Here is a 22,711-nt window from a genome sequence, read left to right on the forward strand (position 1 = left end):
GGTCCCCCATTATTTATAATTACAGAAATTGAATAAAATTTATTACTAAATTGAATAAAATTAATTATTCTATTTCAAAAATTAGATTAAAATTCTTTACAATTGCTAATGGGGTCCAAATTAAATTAAAATTAAATTAAAATTCTTTACAATTGCTAATGGGGTCCACCATTATTTATAATTACAGAAATTGAATAAAATTTAATATTAAATTGAATAAAATTCATTATTCTATTTCAAAAATTTACTATTCAAATTCAAAAATTAAATTAAAATTCTTTACAATTGCTAATGGGGTACAAATTGAATTAAAATTAAATTAAAATTCTTTACAATTGCTAATGGGGTCCACCATTATTTATAATTACAAACTACTAAATGTCGAATTAAATACTGAGTCATGGTCCCCCCCCCCAGATTATATCTTTCGCATCATGCTTGCAAATCATAGAGTTTTATTTAACTACGGAATAATATAATTTTTATTTAATTAACAGAATAATTTATTCGATATTCTCTCATTCAGCTGTGTCAGTGTCATTGCATACGACTAGTTTTTGATTACGTTGCTCTCCTCGTGAACAGATTAAATCCGATCGCTCGTATTTCTACAAGATATCATCAGATTGCACGCGTGTTTTTCTACGAAATAAGTTGCATTACAAGCATTAACATGATTCTCATTTAAACGATTACCAACAGAGTACAAATCGCTTTCGTCAGTTCCATGTTTATAAATTTTAATTCTCATTTTTACGTGATCAGATAAATGGACTTAATCATGTAAGTATAGAGAACATTATTACAACACTATTACTATGTTGTTAATTTTGTTTCTTTGCAAATATTGTAAAACGAGACGAAGAAATGCCAGTTGAAGTAATTTGATGAAAATATTAAGGAAAATATATTGATTTATACGAGTCTCATTTTGACTGAGTCTTCATTAAAAAGTTATTAAAAAATTAAATTATAAAATTTCAAATCATTCTGAAAAAATTATATTTAGTTAGAGGGATCAATTATAAGAATTTTTGGTGAATAGACATGCCCTCGAAATCCAACCCACTTTCGAGAAAAAAATTCGAGTAGGTATTGAAATTTTTAAACGGAATTAAAAAATTTAAAATCATAATAAAAAAATTATATTTAATTAGAAGGGTCAATTACAATCATTTTTTATCATTAGACATACCCTCGAAATCCTACCCACTTTCGAGAAAAAAATTCGAATAGTTATTGAAATTTTTCGACAAAATTAAAAAATTTCAAATCATACTAAAAAAATTATATTTAATTAGAGGGATCAATTATAAGAATTTTTGGTGAATAGACATACCCCTGAAATCCAACCCACTTTCGAGAAAAAAATTCGAGAATACATTGAAATTTTTAGACGAAATTATAAAATTTAAAATCATTCTGAAAAAATTATATTTAATTAGAGGAGTCAATTACAATCATTTTTTATCATTAGACATACCCTCGAAATCCTACCCACATTCGAGAAAAAAATTCGAATATGTATTGAAATTTTTTGACAAAATTAAAAAATTTCAAATCAAACTAAAAAAATTATATTTAATTAGTAGGGTCAATTTTAAGCATTTTTGGTCATTAGACATACCCTCGAAATCCTAAACACTTTCGAGAAAAAAATTCGAATAGGTATTGAAATTTTTCGACGAAATTAAAAAATTTCAAATCATTTTGGAAAAATTATTTCCTGTTGCACCATTACTATGTTGTTAATGTTGTCTTTTTATAAATACTACTAAACAATACCAGATGAAGTGAAAGAAACTTAACAAAAACATTCATGAAAATGAAATATATGCAAAATATATTTATTTTTAATTCGTAATCGAAAAACTCAAGGAACATTATTACAACGCTATTACTATATTATTAATGTTGTTTTTTTTAATAAATACCATTAAACAATACCAGACGAAGTGAAAGAAACTTAACAAAAACATTCATGAAAATAAAATATATGCATTTATTTTTAATTCGTAATCGAAAAACTCAAGGAACATTATTACAACGCTATTACTATATTATTAATGTTATTTTTTTTAACAAATACTATCAAACAATACCAGACGAAGTGAAAGAAACTTAACAAAAACATTCATGAAAATGAAATGTATGCAAAATATATTTATTTTTAATTCGTAATCGAAAAACTCAAGGAACATTATTACAACGCCATTACTATATTATTAACGTTATTTTTTTTAACAAATACTACCAAACAATACCAGACGAAGTGAAAGAAACTTAACAAAAACATTCATGAAAATGAAATATATGCATTTATTTTTAATTCGTAATCGAAAAACTCAAGGAACATTATTAAAACGCCATTACTATATTATTAATGTTATTTTTTTTAACAAATACTACCAAACAATACCAGACGAAGTGAAAGAAACTTAACAAAAACATTCATGAAAATGAAATATATGCATTTATTTTTAATTCGTAATCGAAAAACTCAAGGAACATTATTACAACGCTATTACTATATTATTAATGTTGTTTTTTTTAACAAATACTACTAAACAATACCAGACAAAGTGAAAGAAACTTAACAAAAACATTCATAAAAATGAAATACATGCATTTATTTTTAATTCGTAATCGAAAAACTCAAGGAACATTATTACAACGCCATTACTATATTATTAATGTTATTTTTTTTAACAAATACTACCAAACAATACCAAACGAAGTGAAAGAAACTTAACAAAAGTATTCATGAAAATAAAATATACGCAAAATATATTTATTTTTAATTCGTAATCGAAAAACTCAAGGAACATTATTACAACGCTATTACTATATTATTAATGTTATTTTTTTTAACAAATACTACCAAACAATACCAGACGAATTGAAAGAAACTTAACAAAAACATTCATGAAAATGAAATATATGCATTTATTTTTAATTCGTAATCGAAAAACTCAAGGAACATTATTACAACGCCATTACTATATTATTAATGTTGTTTTTTTTTACAAATACTACCAAACAATACCAGACGAAGTGAAAGAAACTTAACAAAAACATTCATGAAAATAAAATATATTTATTTTTAATTCGTAATCGAAAAACTCAAGGAACATTATTACAACGCTGTTACTATATTATTAATGTTGTTTTTTTTAACAAATACTACTAAACAATACCAAACGAAGTGAAAGAAACTTAACAAAAACATTCATGAAAATGAAATATACGCAAAATATATTTATTTTTAATTCGTAATCGAAAAACTCAAGGAACATTATTACAACGCTATTACTATATTATTAATGTTATTTTTTTTAACAAATACTACCAAACAATACCAGACGAATTGAAAGAAACTTAACAAAAACATTCATGAAAATGAAATATATGCATTTATTTTTAATTCGTAATCGAAAAACTCAAGGAACATTATTACAACGCCATTACTATATTATTAATGTTGTTTTTTTTTACAAATACTACCAAACAATACCAGACGAAGTGAAAGAAACTTAACAAAAACATTCATGAAAATAAAATATATTTATTTTTAATTCGTAATCGAAAAACTCAAGGAACATTATTACAACGCTGTTACTATATTATTAATGTTGTTTTTTTTAACAAATACTACTAAACAATACCAAACGAAGTGAAAGAAACTTAACAAAAACATTCATGAAAATGAAATATATTTATTTTTAATTCGTAATCGAAAAACTCAAGGAACATTATTACAACGCCATTACTATATTATTAACGTTGTTTTTTTTAACAAATACTACTAAACAATACCAGACGAAGTGAAAGAAACTTAACAAAAACATTCATGAAAATAAAATATATTTATTTTTAATTCGTAATCGAAAAACTCAAGGAACATTATTACAACGCCATTACTATATTATTAATGTTATTTTTTTTAACAAATACTACCAAACAATACCAGACGAAGTGAAAGAAACTTAACAAAAACATTCATGAAAATAAAATATACGCAAGATATATTTATTTTTCCGCGTGTCGATTCCGCTTTACTTCTCACGACCCACAATGCTTTGCATGACAATAAACCAAAGAAATTCGAGCAATAATATATTTTTCCTCGTCTTTAATTCATAATCGAAATTATATCGCAATGTTATAAAGTTCAAGTCGAGAAATTAGCCAAAAAGAGCATGACGAAACGCCTGAAATGCATCGTTTTTATCTCGAATCGACACATCGTCGGCGAGACAAGCAGCCATTTTTAATTCGTTCGAAAATTCAAAAAAACTTGTTTCCTCCTAAGGTTCGATTCTCATCGAGAAACCAATGAAAATTGAAAATTTCTTATCGTGCATTTTATTCAGCAGTTCTCTCTGCTTTCTTCGCCGTTCCATGCATAATTATATTCATCGACTGCACAAATGCTTGTCACAACCCCACTCGAATCTTCCGACATCGTGGAAGGGAGGTGTCATGACATACATATATAAAAGTTGGACCGATACGCAACATCTGCTCAGTGTGAATTCACATCTATCGCGAGCAGCTCGCGAATCGATAATCGCTCGAACAATTCGCAACGGTGAAAAAAAAGAATAATCGACCTGGACGACGATATCTCGAAGAACCGAAAACATCGAATCGAAGGTAACAGTCGAATCGCTCTTAGGGAGATTAGGAATTCGTACGACCGCGTTATTAATGTCGCGCGATTAAAATGTCATAAACATTGCGTCATGGCCGCCTTCGAATCGCTCGATTAAACCGCGACGATGTAAACATTGTTGAAATAATTCGACTCGAACCTAACCTTTGTGCAACCGATATGATATCGATTAAATAATCGATCCCCTTTTTACTCGTATCCGTAATTGCTATTTTCGTATACTTAAAAAATTCTGATGCTTCCCACTAAAATGCGAAATTGTTTTCAGTTGGCGAGCACGTGGGGGAAAGGAGAAATTGAATTACGCGCCGATCGTCGACTCCCGGATGACCGGGCGTCACGTGACACGAGATTAGCCGAACGGAGCGACGACGGTTCCGTGGTTATAAATAGCGGCCGCCAGGGAGCGGGGAGTCTCTTTTACTTTGAACACTGTGCATAGTGCGTTTGCTCCGCGCTCTTTCGACTATTACGTTCCGTGGTGTGTAGGTGTCGGAGGATTCGCTCGTGAAATCGAAGTAGGGTGTAGATACCTTGGCTCCGGATCTCGGTCGTTTTGGTTAATCGTTATCCGACACCAGACGGAGTTAAACGTGTTTACGATACCGCGTCACGTGGCTTGTAACGTTGGAGGAAGAGCAGACGAGAGGAAGGTCCTCGACGACGAGTACGAAAAAGAAGGAAAATGCCGGAGACCGCTCACCATATGAACGGATACGCGAACGGGCACACGCCGCCCGAGCTGCAACAGGACACCAGTTTTCTCTTCACGTCCGAGTCCGTCGGCGAAGGGCATCCAGGTACGTTGTCGAAAAAGTGTGCCTTCGCCTCATGACTGGCTCGTATTTCAGCTGATCTCGTGTGCGGGCTGGCTCCGAGTTTCCATGCGCGGTGAGTCGCGTGTGCCGCCATGAAACTCGACGAACACGGTCACACATATATACCGCGTGCGCACGCCGCGCGCCTGCTACCCTTCCTTCGCGGTTTCTTAATTTCCTTAAAAGCTCCGAAATGCCGGGATGGTGTTACGTTGCACTCCTGGTGATCGTTTTCTCCCCATCGATCCCGAATGACCGTCGATCCACCGAATTGCAGTAAACACATTTTCACGAGCGTGTTGCTGCGAACTGATAGAGAAGAGACCCAAACACCTGCGGCGTCGCCATGTGCTCGATATTACAATTTACGGAGTCCACGATCCCCAACGGTCGTAATCTCGTTCCCACGTAGATCTATTTCGGTGGTCTGGTGGACCACGTGGACCCTTTCTCTGCAATGTTCTTGAATATTGGATGTTGTTTAAGATTCAGACTTGCTTTCGTACAATGCACAGATTGATTTTGCAAAACTAGCGTACGCATGTGGGGAACAGAATTCTTAGAGCTTCAATTTTAGCAAAGTTTTACCGTATCAAATAGAAAGAGTTTAGAAACGTTGTAATTGTTAAGAGACTTCCCTCCGCTAAATAACATTTATTTTGTACCAAACCACAAAGTCTATCTTGACGTTTTCAAATACCTCAACTCGTACGCTTTCTCAGCTAAAGTTCTCTGTGCTGAGTAACGTCGAAGCATCGAAAAGATGAAACTGATATTTTCAGACGTAACGCATGCAATGAAAAGAAATATTTAAAATTGTTGAAATCTTGCAACTCTAATTTCTTTCCAAAATCTGCTTCTACTTACACACATGATTGCTCGAATATCTAATCTAACCCACATTTTTCATCCTTTAGAGCGATTTTGGTCTAATTTTCTAACGAATTCGTGACCATTTTCGACCAAAACTGCCCACTCGTCGATATAACCTAAAATAATTATTTTCTATGTTTCCGAAATTATTCGTATTTAATGAATAAATTTATATTAATTCGCGATGCAACGTACATTTTGAAATAGACGTTAAATTCCCGCGATGAAAATTTTCCCGCTATTCTAATAACATGTTTGAATTTCCTTTTCTTTTAGATAAAATGTGCGATCAGATAAGCGATGCTATTTTAGACGCACACTTAAAGCAAGATCCTGATGCAAAAGTGGCTTGCGGTAAGATTTCTGGGATACTCTTAATTTTTCAATGATTCCAATCCGTGTTATAATCTCTATTTATAAGCTAGCCAATTCGACCTTGACTTCATTTTGAAACAGAACTCTAAAGAGATCTAATACTTAATAAATCACTTACAATTGTGTTTCTATTTCAGTCGATGCCTTCAATTTTATTAAATATGAAAAACAATTATAGCGTAAATAAATACAGTATCGTCGTTACATGCTTTTGCCAAACAGTCTTTCGGTACAATAGTAACGTGAATAAATTATCTTAATAGTAGCAATATTAATATTTATCAACTGTGTGGTATGAATGGTATCTCCTGCAAAAATTCTGATTTTGAGACGGTAACCAGAACTTCTTTTGTTATCGTCGAAGTATATTTAACTATAGAATTTATCAAATTCTCTTTAAAAAGCTTTGTCTCGTTTCCTCTGCTTGCGTTCCATTTGTTAACTTGATTTTCTATATAATTTAAAATGCATATATTAATTGTAACAGTATTGTACTTTTGAATTGTTCAGAAACTGTGACAAAAACAGGAATGGTACTGTTGTGCGGTGAGATTACATCGAAAGCTGTGGTAGATTATCAAAAAATTGTTCGGGACACTGTTAAGCACATTGGATATGACGATTCGTCGAAAGGTAAAAACACTTTCATTTGCATCTTGTAATTTCTTGTTTTCAGCGATGTATGTTTGTTAAACCTTTTACACCCTTAAAATTTTGTTGAATTTTTTTTCTTTTTATCTTATACATCTAAAACATTAAAGAAATTTTCCTCGCTAACATGAAAAGTTCTCCGCATCCTCTGTATGACGTACACATTGGCCCGTGGCTGGATGAAAAAAACTTTGTTATCTTGTCCCTCGTAAAATTCGCCTTCATTTGGTTCTCCAGAATCAGATTTTACAAATACATGGTCGAATCATGGCACGAAAGCTTCCAGCACTATGTTATGAATTTTAATCGAAAGGATGTGATGTGCTTTACGCTACATACACGTTAGTAACATGTTGGACTTGAGGAAATTCCATGACTCGATCGATTGGATAACTAATATCCTGCTCATTATCTTTTGGAAGCAATGAGCAAAAGAATGCATATGAATATGTAACGTAAGCATATCGTGATCGTGGCAGGATTCGATTGGCGTACGTTGAACCTTTTGGTGGCGATCGAACAACAATCTCCAAATATCGCTGATGGTGTTCATGTGGACAGGGAAGAGAAGGACGTGGGTGCAGGTGATCAGGTACATAACCCATTCTCAGCCCGTGCCGCAGAGCAGCCATATAATTGAATGACATTGTTTCTTTTTTTGCTTTACCATTTCCCTTTTTTTTCATGACATATTTTACAAACCTTTTATAACATACACTCCCCTATGTTAAGTGTGAATGTGTGAATGCAGTTGTATAAATACATCTACTATAAATATTTTATAATATAAGAAAAATCTGTCAGGAAGTTTAATAGATAGGATTACTCACAAACTTCCAGGAAACTCGTTATTAAACAATCATCGCATATTTATTTATCATCGCAGAAAAGTTATCCGATACAAATGCATCTTTCAAGTAGGTTCTTGGTGTTTCGTTGTACATTAATCGTGGAAATGCATTTTCAATGGTATCATCGTACAAAATGGCTAGGTCGAAGTTGTTCTCAATTTCTTTACTTAATAATAACGAATTATTGTTGTGTTAAAATTGGTAAATTGAATACTTAGGATCGGTGTTATCTGAGAAAAATCGGTTACCTGGAATTAAGCACTGTTCGAAGTGTCAGTTGGATAAGGCAGCGTTTTGATATTCACGACAGTGAATATTTTTACCTTACTCGTGTAATTTCTACAGGTTTTGACTACAAGCTCTGCAGTGTTCTATTGGCGCTCGATGCTCAGTCGCCAAATATTGCAGCGGGAGTTCATGAAAACCGTAGCGATGAAGAAGTGGGCGCAGGAGACCAGGTCAATTAGTATTCTGATCGTTCGTTTGAAACTTTGCGTTCTTCTTTTTAATGAAATTTCTAATGCTATTTATTAGTTATCCCTTACTTTTCTGTATAACGTATGTATATATATAACTATAGTGTTCTTCCCACTTTTAACGTATGCTAGATGTTTCCACTACCATAGAAATATTAGCTACAGCGGCTATTGCTATATGCTATTTATTAGTTATCCCTTACTTTTCTGTGTAACGTATGTATATATAACTATAGTGTTGTTCCTATTTTTAACGAATGCTTAGATGTTTCCACTACCATAGAAATATTAGCTACAGCGCACTCTATATACACTTTTTTTTCTGCTATTTCTTCCCATTTTTGTAAAGGCTTTGGTACGTAAAATTTTAGTTTCTCATTCTTGCCTTAGCTTGGTGATGGTGAAGGCACGTATTGCCCATTAGAATATATTTTGTTTTTATATGATTGCATTGTCTTCAGAAATTTATCTATATTTCTACGCCAAGAATTCTCATCGTAAAATTGTGTGTGATGGTAATTCTTATTCATTCATATTCATATCATGACATTCATAACATTTCTGACTAACTGACCCTGAAATTCACACAATCTTTGCCAGTTTTGGAACTATTAAACGCAATTGCCCCCCAATGTTGCTCGTCAGAATTCTGCTCTGTGTGGCACCTTTTTTGGTATGGTATAAATTTGCACAACCGTGTTACAATTGTAGTTGGTGTTACGGTCAAGCAATGGCGTAACACCTTCTATCGAGCTCTATGTACATATACGTTGTCTTATGCTCTCTGTTAATGCTTAATCTCCTTTGTAGAAACTCGTATAATATCGCAAATTAATTAAAGATATTTATCAAATCTTTCGCCTGCTTCAAGTTTATATCTCGTAAATTTTAGCTGGAATAACTGAAATTCTTCTATCAGGGTCTGATGTTTGGATATGCGACAGATGAGACAGACGAGTGTATGCCGTTAACTGTTGTCTTAGCGCATAAATTAAATCAAAAGATTGGGGAATTGAGGCGAAGCGGTGAACTGTGGTGGGCAAGACCAGATTCAAAAACACAGGTCCGTTGAAATTTTTATTGATATGTACGTTTAAACCAGATCTGAGCATTTTGAGAGATTTAAAATTAATTTCCAGAGTTATTTGAAAAAACAATGCATTTTAAATGAAATTATAGATACATTTTGCTTAGGTCTGGGTTCGCTTAAGATATAGAATTCTATTCGATGATGTAATTTGTCGTATTTGCTACTCTTGAACGCCATGATGCGAAAATAGATTCACTGAGAGTATCTCACTGTTAAATTATTAGTTACACAATATATGGGGAACTATTCTTAATAGAAATTTGTATATCAGGTGACTTGCGAGTATCTCATGGACCATGGTGCTTGCGTACCTATAAGAGTTCATACAGTGGTTGTGTCGTTGCAACACTGTGCAAAAATTTTGAGCATTTTGAAAGATTTAAAATTAATTTCCAGAGTTATTTGAAAAACAATGCATTTTAAATGAAATTATAGATACGTTTCGCTTAGACCTGAGTTCGCTTAGGATATAGAATTCTATTCGATGATGTAATTTGTAGTATTTGCTACTCTTGAGCGCCATGATGCGAAAATAAATTCACTGAGAGTATCTCGCTGTTACATTATTAGTTACACAATATATGGGGAACTATTCTTAATAGAAATTTGTATATCAGGTGACTTGCGAGTATCTCATGGACCATGGTGCTTGCGTACCTATAAGAGTTCACACAGTGGTTGTGTCGTTGCAACACAGTGAAAAAATTTTGAGCATTTTGAGAGATTTGAAATTAATTTCCAGAGTTATTTGAAGAAACAATGCATTTTAAATGAAATTATAGATACATTTCGTTTAGATCTGCGTTCGCTTAAGATATAGAATTCTATTCGATGATGTAATTTGTAGTATTTGCTACTCTTGAGCGCCATGATGCGAAAATAGATTCACTGAGAGTATCTCACTGTTACATTATTAGTTACACAATATATGGGGAACTATTTCTGATTGAAATTTGTAAATCAGGTGACTTGCGAGTATCTCATGGACCATGGTGCTTGCGTACCTATAAGAGTTCACACAGTGGTTGTGTCGTTGCAACACTGTGCAAAAATTTTGAGCATTTTGAAAGATTTAAAATTAATTTCCAGAGTTATTTGAAAAACAATGCATTTTAAATGAAATTATAGATACATTTCGCTTAGATCTGGGTTCGCTTAAGATATAGAATTCTATTCGATGATGTAATTTGTAGTATTTGCTACTCTTGAACGCCATGATGCGAAAATAGATTCACTGAGAGTATCTCGCTGTTACATTATTAGTTACACAATATATGGGGAACTATTCTTAATAGAAATTTGTATATCAGGTGACTTGCGAGTATCTCATGGACCATGGTGCTTGCGTACCTATAAGAGTTCACACAGTGGTTGTATCGTTGCAACACAGTGAAAAAATTGGCTTGGATGAGTTACGCAAAACAGTTATGGAGAGTGTAATTAAAGAAGTAATTCCGGCAAGGTACCTTGACGAAAGAACGATCTTTCACGTGAATCCTTGCGGACTGTTCATTATCGGTGGACCTCAGGTAAGAACGAATATTAACTTTTGATTGAAATTTCGCTTAGGATGCACTGTGACGCGTTCATCTTTGATTACAGAGCGATGCTGGTCTTACTGGTCGTAAAATAATAGTAGATACCTACGGTGGCTGGGGAGCTCATGGCGGTGGAGCGTTTTCTGGTAAAGATTTCACCAAAGTCGATAGATCCGCTGCTTACGCGGCGAGATGGGTTGCCAAGTCCTTGGTGAAAGCTGGTATCTGTAGACGTTGTCTTGTACAGGTAATACAAAATTAAGAGATAGCTAATTTTAATCATTAGAAACGTTTCCCTACAATTAAACATTGTTTTTAGGTTTCGTACGCCATTGGCGTAGCAGAACCCCTCTCGATCACAGTCTTTGACTACGGTACATCCAAACTCTCTCAAAATGAACTTTTAGGTATAGTTAATAAAAACTTTGATTTACGGCCTGGGAAAATAGTCAAGTAAGTATAACGCGTTCGTGTCGTATTTAAAACAATTGATCGAAACCTTATTCAATGATGTTATATAGTATTTGCTACTCTTGAGTGCCATGATGTTAAAAACAAGTTCACTGAGAATAATTCTGATCAATTATTTTATACTATAGTTGGTATTAGGGGATTGTCTTTGAATTGTGTGATTATTCCAGGGAGTTGAACCTTCGTAATCCTATTTACCAACAAACCAGTACATACGGGCACTTTGGCCGAGAAGGATTCACTTGGGAGCAGCCAAAAACACTAATTCTCGATTGATGAGAGCCATAGATTTTAAATCAATTTGGCGTTTCTGATCTTGGAACGTCCACCAACTCGCTCTAAATATGCGTGTATATCCCGGAGCCATTTATCCGGGACTTTTCGACCTCCGCGCTTCATTCGCCAAGAGTCCATCAATTCCTTTTGCCAACTTAGTACTAGCAGGAAGAACGACATGGTAGTTTTTTCCCCACACGATGAGGTACTTGGTATTATGTGGTATAGTACAAATTTCATTGACCCAGCACACAGGTGAGGACAGTAAGTTTTCTTTTATTCCTTGACAAATGAATCCAAGTTTATCCATCATCAGGTGTCATGAAACTAGTGACAAAGGGAAAGATGATGAATTAAGCCTATCGTGAGTTCGTTGCCTACTCGTGCATTCGTTAGAATCGTGGAGGGTAGTTTGTTTACCAAATGGCACGATTTCTTTTTGTGGCTCGTAAGTGCTGTGTGTTGGAAATAATTATAGTAGAAAGAAAAAAAAAAAACATATTTAAACGAAAAGGCGATCGAGCATTCGAAAAATCTGTAAATTGGTAACATCGGGCCGTGCCTTTAAACGAAACTATGAGATGAAAATGTTCTCTCAGATTTTTAGCGGTATTAGTATTTTTCTAGGGGTGTGCGGGCATCTCTGGTCAACGAAAGTCTCAAATTTCCAAACCTAAATACTTCTCAGGTTTTTCACATAACCTCTTAGGCACGATGCGCCCCTATAGTGGCTCCCTCTAGTGGCTTACTCGGTCACTGTTTGAACTAAGTGACCGTTTTCATATGTTTCGTTTCACGCTATTTATGCCTTCACAACGTTTTATAACAATGTTAACAGCATACAGACAGATTATACAGTCTTTGTTTTTCGATACAGAGTCAAGTGTCGCTCCAACGTGCTCACGTAGAGAACAGGTACTGTGTAAAATTTAGCCCGCACCTAAGAGGTTAAGTTCAGACGTATATTCCGCAATACGTATTCCATAATACGTACGATCAAATTGTAACCCAAACCCAATATTTTTCTGGCTCGAATTTGGAATATCGAGCACACCCACGCACCCCTGGTATTTCTGCGAACGTACATGAAATTTCGACGTTTGTTCGTTTTGCTTGACAAGTGTAAGTGTAACATTTTTAATAGCCTGTGTTTACTTTTACCAGCAACTTCAGTCTCTAATAATCGAGCTTTCATGTATGTTTCCTCGTTAGAGTAATAATTAATCGTTCGAGTGGAAATGTAAACCCGATAATAATTACGTATATTAATTTTAGCAAAATGGGAAATCAATCGAAATGACCAAGATATGGGGCAAGCCTTAGTTTCTCATATTGTTTTAAATCTGTACGATGAAACAATAATGATGGGGGCAGAAGTTGTTAATAATATCGCGTTTATTTAAATTTGTTCTTGAGTATAATTTATCGTAACAGTTTCTTGATTAACGTTTGAATTTGAATAATAGCGATACTACTAACTCTTATATATTTATATACACACACACACATATACACACATAACACACGTGCGCGTTTCCCTCTTTGCTCCGTTTGAATAGATAATTGTAATAGACATTGTCGATCTTGCAATGTATAGCAAATAATGCAACATCGAAAATGTATTGACCTTTGTTTCGTAGAGGTTCGATATAAAAGAAAATCGTGTGGCGGAGCTCGAAAATTATATGACTTTTTCAATGTGTAGTGTGAAAAACAATCTGTGACTCACGTTTTAAACATTAACGAGAACTGTAAATTAAATTTTAGTCATTTCCTTCCGTTAGATTAATGTAACGATTTATTGTGTAACGGTATTGGCAGTGTAAAGATGAATAAGATCATCGTATACAAATCATAATAAAAAGAATTTTTTAATAAATTGTCATTCATTTCACTCACATTTCACTCCACGCTATTTACGAATCGAAAAAAAAGAAAACTCCTTGAGATTCCTTCGTAATGGTGTGGCGATGTATGATTTGGTTGAAACTTTTGAAATTAATGAGAGCTCTGTTGCACAGTAAACTGCGACTAGCTGTAATGGAACTATGTAAGTAATTTTTATACACATTGTTATAACAGTTTATGCTTTCCCTAAATAGCAAACGTTTTACGTAGATAGTTTTACTCGTCTTACACTTGTAGGTTGCACATTATTAAGTATTGTAAGTACTATATAGAAAATTTATAAAGTTTAGCAAATTCAATTGGTGTAAAACGAAGTAGAGTGTGGTGTAGATATAGTAAAAACTGACAAATTAATATTACTGTTAGGGTTGTGCCGGTTACCAAGAAAAAATTTCTCAAAAAGTTTCTTTTCTCAGGTTATCAGATTATGAAAGTAGCCAAGAAACAATTGTTTCATGAACAAACCCCCATAAAGAACACCTGCACACCTCTACTATCTACTTTTAGCACTATATTAACCCTTCGAGCACTATTATCAATTTGATACGTTGTTGTCTGTTCTATTAAGTTCCGTTTAAGTCTCAGTGATTTCTGGAGTCACATATAAGACGATAGAATCTGATTCTTGAATGCAGATACACATTGCAAAGAATTATGGATAGATACACCAGACTCAAAGGGTTAAAGCCGTTTGAAAATTTTATGAAAATAATGTGTACGTAAATCCTGAGTAAGACTCCTACTATTGGCTCCTAACATTGTAATACATTGCCTAAGAAGCAGAAACAGTTATTCCAACGAAGTAACCTAATATAGAAAATAAAATGGTACTCTATTATTGTACATACTTCATCCCCTGCTTAATAATAATGTGTAGAATATAAAGTGTGTATTATACTGCGTCCAACTCTCATAGAAAGCTTTTTATGAGTAATACCATACGATACCATTGCAAATGAATTTCATTGATCTTAGAAGAATTTAATGGGCCCAGAAAAATGAAATATCTGTGTACGTAGAAGTAAAGAATTATGGATAGATACACCAGACTCGAAGGATTAAAGCCGGTTGAAAATTTTATGAAAATAATGTTTACGTAAATCCTGAGTAAGACTCCTAATATTGTAATACATTGCCTAAGAAGCAGAAACAGTTATTCCAACGAAGTAACTTAATATAGAATATAAAATGTGTATTATACTGCGTTCAACTCTCATAGAAAGCTTTTTCTGACTAATACCACACGATACCATTGCAAGTGAATCTCATTAATCTTAGAAGAACTTAATGGGCCCAGAAAAATGAAATATCTGTGTACGTAGAAGAAATACTTATTTAAACGAAAGCAGGTTTTCGTCACATTTATCTAAGTGATATGTTCCCTTTTTAAGAATTATTTATTGTTTCGTGTTTTTTAAATATATTTATTTTATTGATATTCACATTGCAAAATGGCCACTTACGGTTAAATCTTTATTTAACGAAAATAACAATTTTTCATTATGTGTGAGCTTTTTAGTTAATTGTTAGTATTCTAATTTTTGTTGCTTTTTAGGTGTTGGGGTCCTGCTGCGTAGAAAAAAGAAACTAGAAACAAATTTTCATCGTTTCTTTGCAATTATCGAGGATCTGTTGGGTGTGGAGCTTCGGAAGTAGGAAAAGAAATTTAAAGAATGGTATTTTTCATTAAAATATATTCTGTTACTTTTTACATATTTCTCAAATCAATAACATGCGTTTAAAAAGAAAGGACCACTATATGGAGACTGTCAGAAGAAAACAAGGAATGTCCGTAAGCTTGCGATGGAAAAGATATCTTTTAAAGTTTTCGCAACATGTATTTCACTGTTTATTTTATTCTTTTAAACATTTGAACTATTAAACTGGGAATTAATAAGTTCATTGAAAGTAAATATTTTCCAACAGTCTCCATTTTTGATTGATAGTCTTTGTATGTATGCAGTCCTCATCGAAGTGGTTTATCAAGGACTGCGTATGCATATAATAAAATCGCTGACAATATATTACGAGTAATTGTTTGTTGAATTTTACAAATGTTATTGGGAATAATCAAAACCAGGGCCGTGACAAAGCTGGGTTGAAAAGTAAAAAAGATAAACAATATTTCTTTGAACTTCACAAAAGAGTGAACTACTTAACAATTGCGTGGAACTATTTTTGGCTACATTTTCATCTCAACTTAAAAGATTCATCCCTCGTAATGAAAAACCAGAATGGTTTGTTTCATCTGCTAAAACTTTTTCCAAAAAAATAATTACAATTCAAATTTTGTTTACGTTTCATTCGTGAATTAGAATCCAAATAACGAATTTATTCAAAAATATCTAGACACGGCCCTGATCAGGACAGAAAGAAATGTGCAGTTGAAATTCTTACGTGTAAATTTATACACCCAAGTATAATATAATTGTATATAATACAAACAATCAATCATGGGAATATATACAGGATATTTTAAAAAAAGAAAGAATGATAGAATGAAAGAAAGAAGAGATTACAAACTTTTAAAGCTTCTACTTAAATTCAATATTAAAACTTTCATTTTCTCTTTAGACAAACGCTATCGGAGCCCCAAAAGTTTGTAATCGTTTTTGTTAACACCCTTCCATGGAACTAGCATTTTATGACAAAATGTTTTGCTAGAATGCTAATTTCTATAATATTAATGAATCAGATAACTTAATTAAAACGTAAAGCGACGTTGTGTATGATGTACCACGCCAGGTGCATAAGTAAACCATCTTATTGCACATTTTTTTGAAAATTTTTCGTTTTAATACCTGGTACACGTACAATAGAAACGAAATATTTACATATAAATGTAAGTATATATATGTATATATACTTGGAATTGTTGAACAAACTGTTAGTGCATGATTATCGTTGAATACGATATATTATAAATTAGATAAAAAAAATTAAAAAATGTATATCACATGCTTAACGCGTTCGCTGTTGTTTTTAAATTGTTCTAGCTTCTTTATTTTCATTTCTTAGTCTTATCTAAAAATGATACATGAACGATCTTCTCGAAAGTGAAGAAATGTTCTCGTTTTTGCATTGAAATGTGTTTATGGTCCTCCCACGAGGCGTGTTTACATCCCCACTCCTGTTGCAGTCCGCTGATTGGCTCTCACCGATCGTTCTCGACCAATACCTGTGAGTCAGCCAGACTGCAACAGGAGTGGGGATGTAAACACGCCCTCTCGTGGAAGAATGGCACACTACAATAATTTGCTACGTAATTTTAGTTACATAGAATACGAAGAGACGTAGAAATCTAATAGAATGGCCCCCGAAACGTTTGAATATAATTCTGAGAAAAAATACGATCACAAGCAGCGAACGTGTTAACAATAAAACATTGAAGAACGTATTTCGTGAATGTGAATTTAGCGTCGACATTGTGATTCCGATCTAGAATTTACCGAATTAACTTAATTCGTTACTATCTTTTTAGGTGCGTGAATGCGACTGTGCCTCAACAGCGAACTCTTATCAGTGAAAGATTTTTCGCACTCCACGCACTTGTACGTTCTCCCGGTATGTGTGACCAAGTGTCTGCTGAGTCCAGACGCGTGGCAGAATGCTTTGGGGCAAAGTTGACAATGGTGCAATTGGATATCGTTTGGGTCCAATTTCTGGTGTCTTCGCATATGTACTTTCAGAGCCTCGCGTTGCGTGAAGCTCTTCTCGCAATGCTGGCATTGAAACGGTTTTTGCCCGGAATGCGTCATCAGATGACGAAGCAGAATTTCCTTTTGCGCAAATGCACGGTGACAAATGTTGCAACCGAATGGTTTCTCGCCTGCAAATGTCAAAAAGTGAATACTTGTTTCTACGACTATCACTAAACACCTTACGTACACAAGGTGTTCCACATTTCTGCGTACACACTTCAGCAGTGTGTTCTACAAGTAAAACAGGACAAGACGAGATGTTAAGTAACATAAACATGCAAATTACAATATGTTTACTGTCTTTTTAACATTGAGTCTCCATGACGGTCTCACACTGTACTACGAACATCAGCAGTCGTATGAAATGGGCTAGTTTCATCCTGCGTCACTTTGAAATTGAAACATAGGTGTATTCAACAGCATTTCCAACACATTTCACATTTTTTGTTAAATAACATTTTAGTCTTAACACAACGCTGAAGTGTGTATGGAAACATGTGGATACATAATAATTTACGTACCTGTATGAGTACGTTCGTGTCTCACTAAAGCTGACCTCGTGGGGAACCATTTCTCACAAGCCTGACACGTGAAACCTCTTTGCGTGGAGTGAACAGACTGATGACTTTTCAACATTATTCTTCTGGTGAATGCTTTTGGACATTTGTCGCATTGGAACACTTTCAGTTCTTCGTTAGCCTCGACTGTGAGAGATACAAGTTGAAAGATTTTCTTTCCACAGAAATTTCATACGTTAATTACCTATGGTATCTGCGATCGGTTGCAATTTCAGTGATTCTCCTTGACCGGAACTGTTGCTCTTGAGTTCCATCATATAAACGTTTTTCAAGTCTGCGTTCGCGATTGCCCTGTGTATCTCTTCTGCTTCTTCATCTGTGTCTTGTTCCTGCTTAATACGTGTTGTGCGTATCGTGCAACGTGCTTTAGCAGTACGTTCCTCTGCTGGCACTAGCGTGATGTTTTCTGGATCCACCGCCATAGTTTCTTCCATTTCCACATTCTCAGAATTCATCCCTACGATTAGGAAAATGAGTTGTTGTTTTATTCAACGAAACTAAGGTTATGCATACCTAAAATGTAACCACCGACAAGCTCCTCCTCCGTAACTTCGATAGGGTCACCATCCGTTTGTCCACTGTCATCTTTTATCGATACCAAATCGGCCAACAGTTGTTTAACTTGTTTAGATTTGCCAGTGTTGGAGGAATCTTTCAATTCTTCCCTGTTATTGTCTTGGTTCTCCCCCTCTCCATCCTGACCAGTTAATTGTTGTATCAGTTTCATGTGCTTCCGTAGTTTGGCATCAGCAGCCTCGCATTTCTTCTTGAACTGATACGACTTTTCCAATTGATACTTGCAGGGGTGACAAATCATGTTTGGTAGACCGTCTTCTTCGAAAACCTGTAACAGAAAATGTAGACATTAAATTTAGTAAACTCGAGTAGGTGTCAAAGTTTGCACATTTCAACTTTTGGAACAATTTACATAAATACTAGTAGCTAGGGGGCCTTAGACCACATAGTGAGGGCCTAAGTGTCGCCATCTTTAATATTTTAATTTGCTTGCTTATAACATATGTATATAGAAAATGAAATTCAGTGTGAAAGTCATGCTTCCAGAGAAGCGTGTTTACATCCCCACTCCTGTTGCAGTCCGCTGACTGATTGGTCGAGAACGGCGACGGAGATCGGCGACAGCCAATCAGCGGCCAGCAGCAGGAGTGGGGATGTAAACTGTGCCTTCTTCTCGCGGAAGGACGATAGTCGGGTCCCCAACCCTCGAGAGTTCAGTTTGCTATATCGTAGCTCGAACTATACAATTATCAGCGAAGAGATGTATCAAGGATTTTACGGAGGATTTTATTTTAAGGAGAAAGCAAATGATACGCGATTAATTGGAGAATAATTGCTGTTTGAGACTTGTAAATAAAAGACCACCCGAGTTGCACGTCGCGATCGATTATTCGGTGTATTTCGCGCGAGAGATAGCTGGATTTAAAGGGCGAACGAGGAACATTAGAGCCGCGGTTGTAATCTAATATTGCAGATTTCTATAAATTCGCAAGGTAAACGATCTGTAACGGAATGATACGTCTCGTCTAGATTCCTGTAATGAAAGAGAAGACGGTGGCGTCGACGTATCGCGGGACACACAAAGTCGATAACTCGGTAAAGCCGGTAGTTGCACACGGTGGCCACACTGGTTTGGCGTCTCGTACGCGTGTGTGAGTGACGCTCTCGGCTACAAGTGAAAATGCAATATAGCCAAGGGGGGGGGGGGGAGTAGAAAGAGACAGAATCCATGGCAGTGAGATAAACTAGATTCCTATTTTTCGATAAGTTCTCGATACGCGCAGGACGGACACGGACCCGCCGATGTCCGTTTAACGCAACTCCGGCGTGCACCACGGTTACTAAGGCTCGGAACTCACCTCCAAATTAACGCAGGCCATTATTCGTAGAGATAAGGGTACAGTTTCGTCGACGTAAATCGGCACCATCTCCTCCTCCTTTGCCAGGCACAGTCGGCACAGCTCGTTTACATGAATGATCACGTTGCTCGAGCTATCGCCTTTTTTCCGGCTGTACGTTTTCATTTCAACGCACGGCTCGTTCGTTCGACGATCTTCCCCGAATGTGTATCGCGTTTGGCGTCGAGGCGAGAACGGACTTTTTCGCGGAAAAGTGCAGAGAGCGGGACTCGGTCACACACAACGGAATCTATAATGGCGGCGGCGACGGTGGCGACACGGCGGTTGGCCAATGGCGAACGCGCGGCGCTGCAATTTCGGGAAAGATGGACGCTGCGATCGTGAACTTTCCAAGGAGCGCGAAAGGGAGAGACAGTCGAGGTGGAAAGAGAGGGAGCATCGTTTAGGGTATTCGTCATCGTAAAGTCGGTAAGGCCGGTAACTATTATTGATTTTCCATTCTTCCCAACGGCGGGAAACGATCTTCCAACCGCTACCATTGCGGCACATTCGAATTTTCTTACGGTTTAATTCCGTCACGACGTTGCTTTTACCCCGGATTTCCCAACGTTTCGTCGTCGTATCGAAGATAATGGAAAGTGTAAACACTCACCGCTAGTCTTATAGAAGACGCGATAGCAGTACCTATTTTTCAATCGATCGATCAGGATTTGTAATAATTAGAAGATAAATCTGACGAGGAGAGTATTAGTTTATTTTCATCCGGATACTGTGGACGAAATTTCTAGGAGAAAACTAGGTTATGTCGATAGATATCGATTTTCGATAGAAATTTCGTCCACTGTAGATAAGTTAAAATTAACCTTGTTCTTTCCCGTGATATAACCATGAAATTTCTGTTGCAGATGTACATAGGTGTCAGTAGTAAAAGCGATGGCTGAGAGTGAGGTATCGTAGGAAGAGTAATATAGCGTTAATGTTAATTTTATTTGATTCGAAGCGATGGACGTTAACGGAATATCGTTTTTAGGGGACGCGACGAGAGCATCATTTACAAAAATAAAGGAAGCGGATTATTCTTGTGTCACGGTCGGGAATTCGGCAACGAGCGTTGGAGGGCGGTCAACAATTTTCGAAAAGAGAATTTCAGGAAATGCAAATACGTTTACCGCGTTTGCCAGAAGCACATGACGAATGTCGCGATCGCCTTGGGGCGGGAGGGGGTCGAAAATAACTATGTCAGAGGAGGATTGGAGAGCGATTCGACGGTTGTTTGGACAGGGAGGGAGTGGTTCCCTTTTACCGGTAGTCCGGTGCTTGAGGTTTTACGAGTCCAGTGTGTTTCGCCACCCGAGGTACCCGCGTGCCTTGCGTTCTAGCGCGAAGGTAGGTGTCCCGTGATTGTTGTGACTAGTGATGGCTGTGATCCTCAGTCTTTCTGATGGGTTTCGAACAAATTGTTGAAATACTTGATTGGGGGAATTGGGGATTTGGAATTGAGTATGTTGGACTTGGGAAATATTGAATGGGATGGGAATAGAAATAGAATATGATTTAACGGAATGGAATAGAAATAGAATAGAATAGACTAAGAAATGGTATAGAAGTAGAATATAATTGGATAGATAGAATGGAATAAGAAATGGAATAGAAATAGAATATAATTGAATAGAATAAAATCGAATGAGAAATGGAATAGAAATAGAATATAATTGAATAGATAGAATCAAGTAAGAAATGGAATAGAAATATAATATAATTGAATAGAATAAAATCAAATAAGAAATGGAATATAATTGAACAGTATAGAATCGAATAAAAAATTGAATATAATTGAATAGTATAGAATGGAATAAAAAATAGAATAGAAATAGAAATAGAATAGAATGGAATAGAAATAGAAATAGAAATAGAATAGAATAGAATGGAATAGAAATAGAAATAGAATAGAATAGACTAAGAAATGGTATAGAAATAGAATATAATTGAATAGATAGAATCAAGTAAGAAATGGAATAGAAATATAATATAATTGAATAGAATAAAATCAAATAAGAAATGGAATATAATTGAACAGTATAGAATCGAATAAAAAATTGAATATAATTGAATAGTATAGAATGGAATAAAAAATAGAATAGAAATAGAAATAGAATAGAATGGAATAGAAATAGAATTAGAATATAATTGAATAGCATAGAATAGAATAAAAAAAGGAATAGAAATAAAAATAGAATAGAATAAATGATTGAATTGGATAGAATCGAGTATGAAATGCAATAGAAATAAAATATAATTGCATAGAATAAAATCAAATAAGAAATGGAATAGAAATAGAAATAGAATATAATTGAATAGTATAGAATCGAATAAGAAATGGAATATAATTGAATAGTATAGAATGGAATAAAAAATAGAATAGAAATAGAAATGGAATAGAATAGACTAAGAAATGGTATAGAAGTAGAATATAATTGAATAGATAGAATCAAGTAAGAAATGGAATAGAAATAAAATATAATTGAATAGAATAAAATCGAATAAGAAATGGAATAG

General features: G+C 34.8%; 3 protein-coding genes and 1 non-coding gene across 6 annotated transcripts in view; 3 read left to right on the forward strand and 1 right to left on the reverse strand.

Annotated features, from left to right (window-relative positions):
* Window positions 1-13,754, forward strand: part of Sam-s (S-adenosylmethionine Synthetase) — a 55,859-nt gene extending 42,105 nt beyond the window's left edge. Inside the window, exons 1-10 of one of the 3 annotated variants that reach the window (XM_076780716.1) lie at window positions 4,521-4,656; window positions 4,944-5,475; window positions 6,643-6,720; window positions 7,252-7,374; window positions 7,872-7,984; window positions 9,639-9,782; window positions 11,120-11,338; window positions 11,412-11,594; window positions 11,667-11,800; window positions 11,989-13,754. In XM_076780716.1, coding sequence (XP_076636831.1) covers window positions 5,361-5,475; window positions 6,643-6,720; window positions 7,252-7,374; window positions 7,872-7,984; window positions 9,639-9,782; window positions 11,120-11,338; window positions 11,412-11,594; window positions 11,667-11,800; window positions 11,989-12,094 — 1,215 coding nt within the window. In that variant the 5' untranslated portion in view covers window positions 4,521-4,656; window positions 4,944-5,360 and the 3' untranslated portion in view covers window positions 12,095-13,754. Of the gene's footprint in view, window positions 1-4,520; window positions 4,657-4,943; window positions 5,476-6,642; window positions 6,721-7,251; window positions 7,375-7,871; window positions 7,985-8,588; window positions 8,702-9,638; window positions 9,783-11,119; window positions 11,339-11,411; window positions 11,595-11,666; window positions 11,801-11,988 lie in introns of those variants that run through there. The other 2 variants (XM_076780718.1, XM_076780717.1) reach the window with 2 other exon arrangements.
* Window positions 11,850-11,918, forward strand: LOC143349630 (small nucleolar RNA SNORD24). Its single transcript, XR_013080955.1, has one exon. It is a non-coding gene; the product is annotated as a small nucleolar RNA SNORD24 (small nucleolar RNA).
* Window positions 13,755-14,992: 1,238 nt separating the features above from the next.
* LOC143349445 (uncharacterized) lies at window positions 14,993-20,463 on the reverse strand. Its single transcript, XM_076780715.1, has 5 exons — window positions 20,156-20,463; window positions 18,795-19,125; window positions 18,466-18,738; window positions 18,225-18,407; window positions 14,993-17,831 (listed from the first exon to the last, which is right to left on the reverse strand). The coding sequence occupies exons 1-5, from the start codon at window positions 20,318-20,320 to the stop codon at window positions 17,461-17,463; spliced, it is 1,323 nt and encodes a 440-aa protein (XP_076636830.1). The 5' UTR covers window positions 20,321-20,463; the 3' UTR covers window positions 14,993-17,460.
* A 924-nt stretch (window positions 20,464-21,387) lies between these two features.
* The window catches only part of LOC143349447 (uncharacterized), a 36,996-nt gene continuing 35,672 nt past the window's right edge, over window positions 21,388-22,711 (forward strand). Inside the window, exon 1 of the mRNA XM_076780719.1 lies at window positions 21,388-21,541. The gene's annotated coding sequence lies outside the window, so the exon portion shown is untranslated. The remainder of the gene's footprint in view (window positions 21,542-22,711) is intronic.

The sequence above is a fragment of the Colletes latitarsis genome, chromosome 13 (genome assembly GCF_051014445.1).
Source record: "Colletes latitarsis isolate SP2378_abdomen chromosome 13, iyColLati1, whole genome shotgun sequence".
Taxonomy (NCBI): Eukaryota; Metazoa; Arthropoda; class Insecta; order Hymenoptera; family Colletidae; genus Colletes; species Colletes latitarsis.

Bases quoted from the DNA above. Each gene is read 5' to 3' on its own strand.
- LOC143349445 (XM_076780715.1), bottom strand. From the start codon at position 20,320: ATGAAAACGTACAGCCGGAAAAAAGGCGATAGCTCGAGCAACGTGATC. The intron at 19,126-20,155 runs GTGAGTTCCGAG...TTTCTGTTACAG, and splicing joins TGGCCTGCGTTAATTTGGAG to GTTTTCGAAGAAGACGGTCT. The intron at 17,832-18,224 runs GTACGTAAATTA...TGACATTTGCAG, and splicing joins ACACGAACGTACTCATACAG to GCGAGAAACCATTCGGTTGC.